At 49.0% G+C, this 13092-nt stretch overlaps 2 protein-coding genes across 2 annotated transcripts in view; one reads left to right on the top strand and one right to left on the bottom strand.

Moving 5' to 3' along the window:
• The window catches only part of MACF1 (microtubule actin crosslinking factor 1), a 324508-nt gene extending 312480 nt beyond the window's left edge, over positions 1-12028 (bottom strand). Inside the window, exon 1 of the mRNA XM_063139804.1 lies at positions 11921-12028. Coding sequence (XP_062995874.1) covers positions 11921-12014 — 94 coding nt within the window. The 5' untranslated portion in view covers positions 12015-12028. The remainder of the gene's footprint in view (positions 1-11920) is intronic.
• Positions 1-13092, top strand: part of PABPC4 (poly(A) binding protein cytoplasmic 4) — a 563337-nt gene that overhangs the window by 382021 nt on the left and 168224 nt on the right. The gene's annotated exons all lie outside the window — the stretch shown is intronic.

The following is a 13092-nucleotide window of genomic DNA, read 5'->3' as shown; positions in this document are numbered from 1 at the left end:
CTTTTCTTTTTCCTAAAGCCTTTAAAACTTGATGTTGCTTGGACTTTATACTGTTAGTTCTACCCCCCTGTGCCTGTTTACCCTACCCAGTGCTTGTTTGCATTCTCTTCCCCTCCTTATTGCTTTACTATGATTTTATTAGATTGTAAGCCTATGCGGTAGGGTCTTGCGATTTACTGTTTTACTCTGTACAGCACCATGTACATTGATGGTGCTATATAAATAAATAATAATAAAATAATAATAATAATAAAGGAACACCAAAGAGTGGGATTATTGCTAGCTTCACAGCACCAGTCAACCGTGCGCCCAAAGGAACTGTTTACTGCAAAAAAGCTTTTTGGCTGAGATCCCTCTCTCCTGTCCCTTATTCCATTGGCAACGTTAATACACAACTGGCGCCAGAACTGGCAGTGAACCAGTACCCAGGAACTCAGGTGGGCAGCAGGCACCAACAGACAGCCCACAACAATTCACTGGGCACCCTGGCAACCTAGAAAAAGACGTAGAATTCCCTGCACGGCAGGAGCTTCAAGGCCATCCAGTCAGCTCCACTCAGCATGGACCATAATGCAGGCTGACAGCATGAGCAGAGTGTAGGTGCAACACAGAGCTGTGCCTGCAGAGCAAAGAGCTCCACGTGACTCCAACAAGCCATGCAAACAATATGCTGCATAGGAAGACAAAGGGCTCCATCACAAGTGTGATTTATCACACTCTCGCCATGCCTGGTGTGTGTTTTTGCAGCACGGCACTCACATGATGTCGTTCCAGTCCTACGCTCATCTCGCCTCTTCCCCTCCCTTTTCCATCTTATTTTAAAGCAGGGAAAGCCCGCTTTTCCCCCTCCGTGTGCAATAAAGCCGCTCCTACGTCCCATGTATTGCTGTCCTTGCAATATATTGGACTATCCTGTTTTTTGTTGGAGGCATGTGTGTCGAAGGGTGGTCTTGCTGACAAAAGAAGAGGGCGGGGCGGTTCTCCGCTCAACAGCTCAACCATGAAGGGGGAGGGAGAGAGGGCGCCCGAACACCCCACAGAGAAGGTGAGCGAGGCCACCGCCACCTGTGCCCGGGACTCGGTCCTATTCAACTCTATGGTTCTTACTCCTGAGTAGGCATGTCTAGGTCTCCTGACCAGAACAATGTCAGCTTCCCAATGCCATGCCAACATTGACCACAAACTTCTCCAAAAACTAATTGTAATACTTTTTCTTCACTTACATTGTTTACTATGATCTTAGGGGAAAGCATAGTGTGTTTTTACTGTAATTGCGCAATTTCAAGCTGACATACTATTGTATTTGCACAGAAATATATATATATATATATTTTAAAAATATATATTTAAAAATTAGCTGCAGGGGGAAGGAGAATGTAGGGGGCAGGGCAGGAGATTTCGCCAGCACAGTATGATAGAGCTCAAAAAGATCCCAAGATCAGTAGTCAAAGGAACCCTTTTTATTATTTTCTAAAGTTAGACCAAAGAGGAAAACTCCACACCCCTGAATTGTTCGCACTGAAGTCTACCAGGCAAGGGTGAGATCTGGGCAGTCCAGGGCTGTTTACATGACACAATATTGTAGAAGCACAAAAAAAGAAGATGCAGAAACACAGAAAGTGGAGCAGGATCCTGCTTGCTAAGAATTTCAGCTTTCCCCCCTTTCTTTTTGAAAGCAAGTTACTAGCCCTCACCAAAGACTTCTGAGCAAACTTAGCAGTCATGGAATAAGGGGAGAGGTCTTTTTATGAATCAGTAACTGGTTAAAGAACAGAAAGCAGGGAGTAGGAATTAATGGTAAACTCTGCCAATGGAGGGACATCAATAGTGGGGTCCCACATGGATCGGTATTGGGACCAATGCTTTTCAACCTGTTCATAAATGATCTGGAATCAGGAGTGTGCAGTGAAGTGGCCAAGTTTGTCGATGACACCAAATTATTTAGGGTGGTTAAAACAAAAAGTGATTGTGAGGAGCTCGAAAAGGATCTCTCCAAGCTGGGAGAGTAGGCATCTAAATGGCAGATGTGGTTCAGTGTAAGCAAGTGTAAAGTCATGTTTGTTGGGGCAAAAAATCCCAACTTCAAGTATAACCTGATGGCATCTGAGCTAGAAACAACCAACCAAGAAAGAGATCTTGGGGTTGTGGTGGACCGCTCGATGAAACTGTCAACCCAGTGTGTGGCTGCTGAGGCAAACTCCATGTTAGGAATTATTAGAAAAGGAATTGAAAATAAAACTGCCAATATCATACTGCACGTAGCCAAGCATACGTTCCTCAAGGGCGGGCACCAAGTGCTAGCAGACAAAGAGATAAACCTGTAACCACTGAGGCGTCGAATGTAACCTATGACTCACGAAATGTAAGCGTTTTAACTGGCTATTGACACTGTAACCTAACTTGCTCACTGACCAACGAAGAGACTAACACACTGTGTTAGTCTCTTCATTGGTCAGTGTTAGGTTAGCAAGTTAGGTTACAGTGTCAATAGCCAGTTAAAACGCTTACATTTCATGTGTCATAGGTTACATTCGAGAGCCATGGTGGGATCCAGGATGTGGAAGACAGCCCTGTCTGTTGTGCCAACAATCCTAAAGTTTTCTCAAAGCCCCCCTCCTGGGCCACGGAGGCACGGACCCTTAGCCATGCTTGAAAATGTGTGACCAATGCCTGGTGAAATTTCAAAAGCCAGAGGAGCTCCCAAAGTAAGATTTCAGGTGCTCAGAGAGAGTGTAATGTCAGGACCTTGTAGTGTTACTTGCTTGTCCCTCATAATAAGTAGAAACAGAATTATCCCAAATCAACACTACAGAAGCATACAGCATAAGAGAAATGAAGCAAAGTTGCATCATTTACACGTAGCACAGAATTCAGGTTTTCTTGCTGCAGAATTTTAGTGTTGGAGGATTAATATATGACCCCTTCCCACACTATCTACTGGGTTGATGTGAACATAGCTATGCTAGAAGTGCATTCACACTCCCTGGGCTTTACCACTTAATTAGCAGCGACTGACTTCAATGGGACAAGCCAATTCTCAGCGCGTTTGGTCTTAGGCCATCCATTAAACTTGTCAGGGAGAGGAGATCAAAGACGTTCTCAATCAGCTCCCGGCGATGTACCTTCCCCTCCCAGAGCAAGTCACGCCAAGACCGTCCGCATTGGAATTCAGGCAGCACAAAGGGAGGAAACGGGGCTAAGGAGAAAAGGATGGGCTACCGCAAAGCGTTAAGAGGCACCTTCCGTGGAGACAGAATGCCTCCCCTCCCCAACCAAAACAGCAAGAGAATTTCTGGAGAGAGATGGTGGGGAGGGAAAGATTCCTGGAGCCAGGACACAAGGCCTAAGACCTTGGCATGTAAGCACCAAATGCAGAGCAATAGGCCTTTCTCAGGCCATGGCTAGACGAAGGCTTATCCTGGGGATTGCCCCAGGATCATCCCTGTGCATCCAGATGACGCACAGGGGATCCCGGGGGCAGGGAGGAATGATCCCTCAATTTCCCCTGGATTTTGCCCTACCCTTCTAACAAGGTTTTTCTGCGGTCCTGCGAGTAACCATGAGGAGCCAGGAACAGAGCACAGAGCTCCTCAGGAGTTCTGTGCCCATCGGGGGTGGGGGGAGCAAGGAAATTATTATTTTTTTAAAAAAACTTACTGTTTTGCAGACGAGCGCTTGTGCGCTCCTTCTCCTTTAAAAACTAAAACAAAATGGCGGCCACGATGTCGCACGCTGTGTGTAAATGAGGGTGACGACCTCGCAATCATAAAATCGCGAGATCATCGCCCTTTCACATCCTCATCTAGCTGAGGCCTCACGGGCTTCTGGTTTTGTTTCTTCAGTTCAGAACAGTGAGTGTAGCTCATGGTGGAAGCCAGGCCAGGGTCAGTGGCGATCCGCAAACCACCAGACACAGCTCAGCTGCTACACTTAGCAGCTCAGCGTTTCGTTAATTACATTCTTATCAACCCTTTAATTCAAGGGTGGCATATCTGGAACCTCCCCACCCCCTCATTCTATCCTAGCAACCCTGTGAGGTAGTTTAGGCAGAAAGAGAGAGAGAAACATGCCCAAGGCCACCTAACGAGCTCTACAGCAGAGCTCACAGCTTTTGCAATCCTAGGAAGGAAGCAAACACCCAAGACTCTTAGCGAATGATCTTAGCAACTCTCCTCCTGGTGGGCCAAGCCAGAATCTTGATTAGATTTTGGTTACTTCTCACTTCCTTCAAACAGAAAAAAAGAAGAAAAAAGGTCACAGAACTGGAAAGACAACCGGAACCTGGCACAGACAGGCAGGGTGGATCCCAGTCACGAGAACCAGTCATCCATCACGTTCATTTCCTCAACAGTAAAAACCAAATGAGACTAAAATAAAGTCCTTCAGCTGAAGCCTCCAGTCCCCACCTCAGCTAAAAGAGTTATCCCGGGAACCTGGCCTCCTTTGACAGCCAGCTCCCAGGCATCAGTGCCGCCTCCACAAAATACCCACAAGGCTTCCAGCAGCTACATTAACCCTGCTACAAAGACACCGTCTCCCTGCAGAGTGACCAAAATGTTATCTACGGAATTCACCGAATCGCTTCACAATGTTATTGAATAGGATGTTCTAGAATTCAGATAAATTGTAATGAGTTCAGAGAAGGGCAACAAAGATGATTGAAACTAAGTCCTACATGGAGTTTAGCCTTGAAAACAGAAGACTGAGGGAGGGTACGATAGCGCTTTTCAAGTACCTAAAAGGTTGTCACACAGAAGAAGTCTGACTCTGTTACCAGGCCATAAAATAAAGGGGCTTAAATTAAAGGAAGGCCGATTTCGGTTGAACATCAGGAGAAAATTCCTAACAGCCTGAGCAGGCCCAGAGTCCTCTGCCTAAGGACGTGGTGGGCTCTCAGTTGCTGGATGTATTCAGGCAGAGACTAGACAGCCATCAGTCAGGGATGCTTTAAACGGGTTTCCTGCTCTGAGCAGGGAGTTGGACCCGAAGACCAAAATGGCCCCTTCAAACTCTAGGATTCTTTGATCTGGGGATGGGAGGACAGACTATTTCGTCCAACTATTTCAGCAGCCACGCAGTTCTAAGTAGTCTTGATTGAGAATTGCTCCAATAATTCAAAGATAAACCTTAAGGTCCACACACACACCATCTTTTCCCCCAACAAACCCTACTGGCTAAGTCCAGACAACCAGGGTTGTGTACTGAACAAAGACGTTTACTTGGGTGGGAAAAATCTGGGCTCAAATCCCCTTTCAGCTCTGGAGTTCATGGGTCAGCATCTCTCTCAGCTACAGCTACTTTACTGGCCATGTCAGGAGAACCCAGCAAATGTATTGCAGCCTGACCCAATCATGGTTGAACCCATTAGCACCCACAGTGTCACTTGTCAAGGCACAAGGTAACAGCTAATTCTGGCTGGACATTAGGAAAAACTTCTTGACTGTTAGAGCAGTACAACAATGGAACCCATGACCTAGGGAGGTCGTGGGCTCTCCCACACTAGAGGCCTTCAAGAGGCAGCTGGACAGCCATCTGACAGGGATGCTTTAAGGTGGATTCCTGCATTGAGCAGGGGGTTGGACTCAATGGCCTTATAGGCCCCTTCCAACTCTACTATTTTATGACTCTAATCATGGAAAGGGACCAGCAATGCAGCTGCTCCATCTAGATCCGCAGCATTTAAAATGCTCAGACAAGGTGGGAAATAGCAGCTCATGCTTCAACACCGAGCCCACGCCTACCTGAGAGGCAAAGGAGGCTGCTTCTCCCCAGACAGCTAATGTTGCCACATCTTTAGCCAGAAGATGCCTCTTACTGCAGGCTGAGTTTCGGCAAGCACCAAAATGCCCACCGAGCAAGACCTTCTCCTTCATCACCACAAAGGAATTGTGTTTATCTTTGCAAAACAGAGCACACAGAGATCCCCACCTTGGAAAGAAATATCCAGCAAAGTGGTTGAGCAAATGTCGGAGGCCTTCCTCTTGCAATAAATGGCGTGAGTTGTCTTGGCACCCCAAAAGCAAAATGGTCCTCCCACCTCAGTGCAACCAGAACTGTGCCAAGGGGCAGATTTTGTGCAATGGACATACTTATTTATTTTTATTTCAAAGAGCAAAAAACAGATGACCATACGATAACTGCAACTCTCAGTGAATTGCTAGCTGTAGACAGCAGAGCAGTCAGAAGACCTTGCAAGATATGAAATACTACATGATGCTGTTGACCTCAGTCCTCCTGGTGGAGAAAAAGTAAGCAGCAGACTCCTGTGAACAGCTCAAAGGAGTCAGGGATGGGAAAGGAATTTGAGTTCTTAGGCACCCAGGCAACCTGGCACTTGGGATTTCCCCCCTAGCCCACAAAACATGTCACACATGCACCTAACACTGCCTTTGTTCACAAATTCAGGGGAGATTTGCAAATGGGAAAAGTAGACAATGCCTAGCATTTGATAATTTATTGTGCAGATGCTCCCCTCTGCACAGCCAGCCAGCCACCCACCCACTCCCTTCTCTCTCCCGATTTCAGAGCAGTACAGTTTATATCACATTGCCTGGATTACGACTCATTTCTGGCTGGCTAGACGGGAGCAGCAGGTCCCCGCAGACGTTGTGTAGCACGGGAACACAATATTATTATCCACCAGCAGAAAGTTGGATGAAACTTTGCATTTGTCTGGAAAATCAATTCAACTGGATTTCCATCCTGCTCAAGATCCACAGCATCTACATGCTCCAGAAGGGGTACGGCATGAGGGGATGAATAACACAGCCAGAGTCACTGTGGCATGCAACAAGGATTTATTCCCGTGAACACCGGCCCCTTTCAGAAGAAGAGAATCAAGATCTGCTACCATTGCCAGCAGTCAGTGGTGACAATGGGAGTTGTAGTCCAATGTATCTCGATAACAGCAGATTGGGGAAGGGTGACATTTATTATCTGGGAGCCAGGCCCGTTGAGCTCATTAGGAGACAGACATAGAACTGTGCAGCAAGGCCAGCAATGTTGATGCCAGCAGATAGGCCTGGCCCTAGGATCAGGGAGTCTTGAGCTCAACCTCTGCTGGGAAAGTCACCAGCTTTTCCTCTCTGAGCTGGTTCACATGCAACATGGACAAGGAGTGTGGCTCTCCCAGCTCTCCCTCCTCCCTCCTGCACATAATGTGCAGACAGGCATCAGCAGCAGGACTCCACAGGGCTGGCTTGGGGGTCAAGCCCTGTAAAGACGGTCCAGAACTTTGTGAATTAAAAATACTATAAAAATGATAACTAGGAGGAGCTTTGCTGAGCAGAACATTTGGTGCATTCCAAAGGGGTGACAAAGAGGAAAAAGCACACACAAGATTCTCCTTTGCCGCCTTACCTGCTGCAGCTTGTTGCTTAATTTACAAATGCGCAGGCACCAAAAGAAAAATGCCTTTGGCTCGTATGTGCTCAGTGATTTAATGTTTTTTTTGTTTGTTTTTTTCCAGGGCTGTTTTCCTAAAGGCTGCTCAAAAGAGAACACAAACAGACAACGGCCCAGGACGGGAGACAGAGGTGCTGCTCCGGCTAGCATGACACTCTGGTTAATGAAAACCAATTGGTGCCCTGGAACTCACAAGAGACTCAGCCCAGCTGGGAATAATCTTGTTTACGATGCCTGCTTAGCAGAGGGAAATTAATGTTTAAGCTGTAAAATCGCCCCCTCCTTTTTTTTTTATCTCCCAACACGATTTCTTCAGTCTTTGCTCGTAAGGACTCTACAAGGGAAGAGAAGCCCAATTTGTTAGGCCCACTCACTAGACGGATTTTCTTCTAGCGGTTTTTTTCTTCCCCTGCCAATAATAAATAGTTTTTCCTGTCTAGAACAAGTTTGCCATCCACTTCCTTCCTCCCGTCCTCCCACCCCATAAACAATTCTCAGTCAAACACAAACATATTTTAAAGATGATGGCGACTTTTAGAAAAAGTTTAAACCTCACCAGACAACTTTTTAATGACCATACACTTCACCTTCAGCTGCCATCTGATAAGCTTGCTGTTTAAAAAGCAGTGACTCTTGTCACAAAAAGCCATTCAAGTTGCCAGTGCGCTAGCCCTGGCCTGTAGACCTCCACTGTACAAGATTCTACGAGATCCATCTAGTCCCACTTCCTGACTCCATTCACACACACCCTCCCAGAAATGGATACGAAGCTGGGCATGAGGGCAGCAGACACCTCCCCAACATGTCTCGCCAGCACCTGGCATTCACAGGTAGCCTGCATGTCGAACATGGAGCCCATAGCCTTTGAGAAAGGTTGGGGAGCAGCCAGCCTCCAGGAATGTGTCCAGTTCTTTCTTAAACCATTAAATGGCACATTCCTGATAGAGCCCACCAGAAAGAGCGGTTAATAATTAAGAATACCAATTCCTTAAAAATGAACTTAACAACCATTTTCAAAAGCCTGTTATTATTTATAGAGTGTACATGGTACTTTACAAACTAAATCCAAATAAGACCGGTCATTGTCTGAAAGACCTTAAAGCAGCAGTTCTCAACCTGTGGGTCAGGACCCCTTTGGGGGTCGAATGACCCTTTCACAGGGGTCGCCTAAGACCATCGGAAAACATATATTTCCGATGGTCTTAGGAAACTGTATTGACTGAACTACGTCATGTATCATCTTTTGTATTATTAAAGCTATTGTTATGTATTATTTTCATTAGCAAACCATCCCATGACAATGGATCGTGTAGAGAAGAACGAAAATAATTTTATGGTTGGGGGTCACCACAACATGAGGAACTGTATTAAAGGGTCACAGCATTAGGAAGGTTGAGAACCACGGCCTTAAAGTCTTAACTTTTGACACTGCAGAGGAAACAGGGAAGAGAGAGTAACAAAGTTTAACACGAGCAACTTAAAGTTGGAGAGTAAGCAAGAGCTTCATGGACAATTGAGGTTTTGAAGCAAGGGACAGAGGTGCTACCACACTGGTGTTTTGTAAGGACAACCCATTTAGTGGAAGCTAAAGAAGAACTCTAGTTCATGTAGACTTCAGAACTCTCAAGCAGGCGCTTGGATGCCAGAATGAAGCAGCCACAGAATCCCAAGTGCTAGAAGGAGTCCAATGGGGATAGAGCCCAGCCCCTTCCCTCAAGACAAAACAAGCCTTCTAGGCCAGCCACGAAACAGCCCAGATGTTCACCCAATACCTCACCAGAACTGGAAGCTGCTGAGGTTTGCACTGACCAGCTATGGAGAACAAGAAGTTCCAAAGCTAGCAACTTTTTATAGGAACCACAAGATATTGTTTCACATGCTCTTTGTTTCTTATCTAGTATTCCAGCACCAAGGACCAGTTTGGGCACTTTGCAAGGTTGTTCTTAATGTTTTTTTCCTCCCTTCCATTATCTATCTTGAAAGTGACATTTGAATAGGGAAGTGAGCTTTAGCAACATACATCCGTGCAGAATGGAAAGGATGCCAGGTCAAGGCTGTGATTCAGCCAGTTTCCCCACTGAAAATCAGATGATGATGATTGAGAGCCAGTGTGGTGCAGTGGCTAAAGTGTCAGCCTGGGAGTTGGGAGATCCGGGTTCTAGTCCCCACTCGGCCATGGAAACCCACTGGGTGACTTTGGGCCAGTCACAGACTCTCAGCCCAACCCACCTCACAGGGTTGTTGTTGTGAGGATAAAATAGAGAGGAGGATTATATATGCCACCTTGGGTTCCTTGGAGGAAGACAAGACGGGATATGAATGCAAAAATAAATACATGATGATTATGATTATATTTCTGTTCTATACTGCCCCACAGCCAAAGCTCTCTAAGCAGTTATGGTGTGAGAGCACAGGACATATACAAAAATACAAAGTAGTTGTTGTAACATGCAAAAACAAATTAATATTTTTTTAAAAAAAAATGTTTCAAGAGTATACTTTTCTAAGAGTGAAATGTCTTACCCATATTACATTTCTGAGCTGTCCCAACAGGAGATGTTAAGATGAGACAGGAGTTCCCATCCTGAAATCTCTTATCTCTGACCCTAATATTTATGATGAATTTAGTCATGGCTGAAAAGCACTGTGTTGATTTTGATGAGGCCTAAATATGCTTAATTTTGGATATCTTACTCTTCCCATTCCCTGGCATATAATATCCTGACTGGATATTATATATATCTTTCGCTCATTTTTGAATGGAGAAGTAGTTTGAGCAAAGAAATTGATCTTTAGTCATTATCTTCCTTCACTCATCTCAGCCTCCCCAAAAATGGCTTTGCAAAACTACTTCTCTTAAGTTAACAGGGGATGTTTTAGACTTGGTAGCAACCTTGTACTTGCCAAATGTTCTTTCCCTCTGTATCAGGGGGTGCATAGCCTGTGGGCCGCATGCAGCCCTCCACCACTCCCTGTGCGGCCTCCCAGCCTGCTGGTGCTTCAATGCTGTTCCAGCCCTGCTATTAGCTGCATTGGAACAAGGATCCTAATTGAAGTCACTGGCAGTGGTGGGGGAGGCTAATTCTTCCCCCTCCCCCAGCAACCTTGAAGCTACTGGGATTGCTGCTTTACTGCTGTAATGGCAATGAGAAAACAGCCATTCCGCTCAAGCAGCCCACCCTGTCTGTGTGTCTCCCACCCTGCATCAGACCAAGCCCTCAGAGCCAAAAAGGTTGTGCAACGCCAATAGCATGCGCACATACCTATGCCCTTTTAGGCCATAAGTAAAACGGGGAATTGAGTTCCCTTTCCGTGTTTCTTCCACAGAAAACTTGGCTGCAAAACTCATACGATGGAATATTCTGGGGTACAGCCAGTCTCCGCAAAGAAAGGGGGCCGGGTGTGGGTGTGTGTCACCAGTGATACTAATAACTATAACACCTGCAGGAAACACACAGGCAAGCGAGGTCAAGGAAATGCACATAACTGACACTGGGAAGGAGATTCTTAAGCTACCCAGAAGCCCAAACTCACTCAGGCCACCACTGAGGAGCTTTGACAGCAACCGGCATCACCACTCCCGCTGGGTTCATATGGCCTGGAATGGAAGGGCCTGGGCAGGGTTTTGAGTGGCAAAAAGTTACTTTAAAAGGGCGTTTGCTTCTTTTCAAGAGGAGCAGCCAACAAATGCATACACACCCCGGTAAATTCAAGAGGGGGGGATTCAAGAGACCACTTTGTAGATGTTCACATCTCCTTGGACACCCCCTTTGCTGAAGCGGAGCCCTCGTGTTCCCCCATTCCCAGCACTGTTGTGTGCCCATCGTGGCCTTCCCTTCACCCATTAAGAGGTAGAGCAGCACCTGGTCACCCTGGCCTCTAACTGGGAACACAGCGAGGGAGGGAGGAGGACTGGCCCTCTCTCCCCACCCCCATCCCCCGCCCCAGCCCTGCACCTCGGCATGGAGCCAGCCGGTCCCTCGCTGTGAAATAAGCTAATCTGGAGCATGAGCGGCGACCCTGCGTGAAGCAGCCACCAAACTACACCCAGCAGCAGGGCACTGATCCAGAAGCAGCGAGGCTGGTCACCAGGGGAGTAGATGCGTGTGTGGTGGCGGCCGTGGGGACACGGAAAGAGGCTTGAGAGGGGAGGGGAGCGACGGCGCCGCGGCCGACGGAGCTCCTCCCAGGGCAGCCTCTCCGCAGCCGGGATCCTGACAGGCTAGGCTGGCTGGAGCGAGAAGCAGCCAGAGCCGCCAAGCCGCCCGGGTCACCCCTCCCACACGCACGGTCCGCTTTTAGCCTTTTCCTCCGCCGCCCCCGAAGAAGCACCAGCAAAGCAGGCCGGGGGAGGGGGGGTCGTGGGTACCACCACCAACCGCCCGGGGAGGAGGAGGAGGAGGAGGAGGAGGAGGAAGCATGTTCGAGGGTGCCCTTTCTCCCAAGGAACAGGAGCGCCGCCAACGCCACTGACTGCGCGCCGAGCGTCTCCACCCGGCCCGGGCGCCGAACCCACCTTTGTAGCGCTCCAGCACATCCTCGTACGCCTGCACGAACTCCTTCTCCTGGCTCCGGTTGAGCGGCAGCTTGCCGGGCACGTAGCCGGCCATGGCGCTGCCGAACCGGCCGGCGGACTGGCTGGAGCGGCTGTGCCGGCGCCGGCGGCCGAGGGCTCGGTCCTCGCCTCGGTCCCTCCCTTTGTGCCGAGCCTGCTGGGCGAGCGAAGAAAGAGGCAGGCAGCCAGGCAGGAAGCGGCGCTGAGCAAAGCCGGCCAGCAGCCCCGGAGCTCCTCCGCCGTGGCGCTGCTGCTGCTGCTGCTGCTCCTCCTCCTCCTCCGCCCTGCCGGCTCCGCCGCCGCCGCCGCCGCCTTCGTCGTCTCTTCCCAGCCTCCCGGCTCAGGCTCCACCCGCTGCTGTCAGGGAGGCCCCGGCCAGCCCCGGCTTGGCTGGCTCCTTCCTCGGCTGGCCCGCCCCCGGCCCGGCAAGAGGCAGGCCGAGCGGGCGGGGACGCCCGGCGGCCGGCTGGGGAACTGCGGCCCAGGCCGAGGCCAGGCGGACTCCTACAGTCGAGAGCACCGGGGGAGGGAAGGAGAGAGAGACAGAGAGAGAGAGACGAGCACCCGGGCTCCGGACCCGGACCGGATCAAGGGGAGCGGAGCGGGCTAGAAATCCCACGACGGCGCTGGAGGGAGCAAGCCACAAGGGGAAGGGATCGGGTCAGAACCCAAGAGAGGAGGAAGTAGCCCGCGGGCACCCTCTCACTCCAGTACCAGGCCAGGGGGGAACCGGAGCAACACTGGGTCGAGATATGGGCCCGATCTACACCAAGCAGGACATAACACTTTAAAAACGTTATGAAAACGGCATATGTAATGTGTCCTGGGCCTGAACAGTTGTCATAACCGTTATAAGCAGTAGTGTAGATCCTGCCATGGTCAGGAAAGAATCATAGAATAGTAGAGCTGGAAGGGGCCTATGAGGCCATCGAGTCCAAGCAAGAGAAGCCCAGGAGGCAAAAGGGGAGTGGATGAGCCAAGGATGGAATCGGCGGGATGCAGAAAGCAGCAGAACTGGATCCAAACCCAGAAGGGGACGGGGAATGTGTGGAGCCTTTGTGAGAAGGTAAAGGAAATAAACACGGGCGGGGGGGGGGGAATTGTCTTCCGGACAATGAGTTCCGACCACTACC

Source organism: Elgaria multicarinata, chromosome 13 (assembly GCF_023053635.1).
Source record: "Elgaria multicarinata webbii isolate HBS135686 ecotype San Diego chromosome 13, rElgMul1.1.pri, whole genome shotgun sequence".
NCBI classification, from domain to species: domain Eukaryota; kingdom Metazoa; phylum Chordata; class Lepidosauria; order Squamata; family Anguidae; genus Elgaria; species Elgaria multicarinata.
This window is presented reverse-complemented; position numbering and strand designations above follow the sequence as displayed.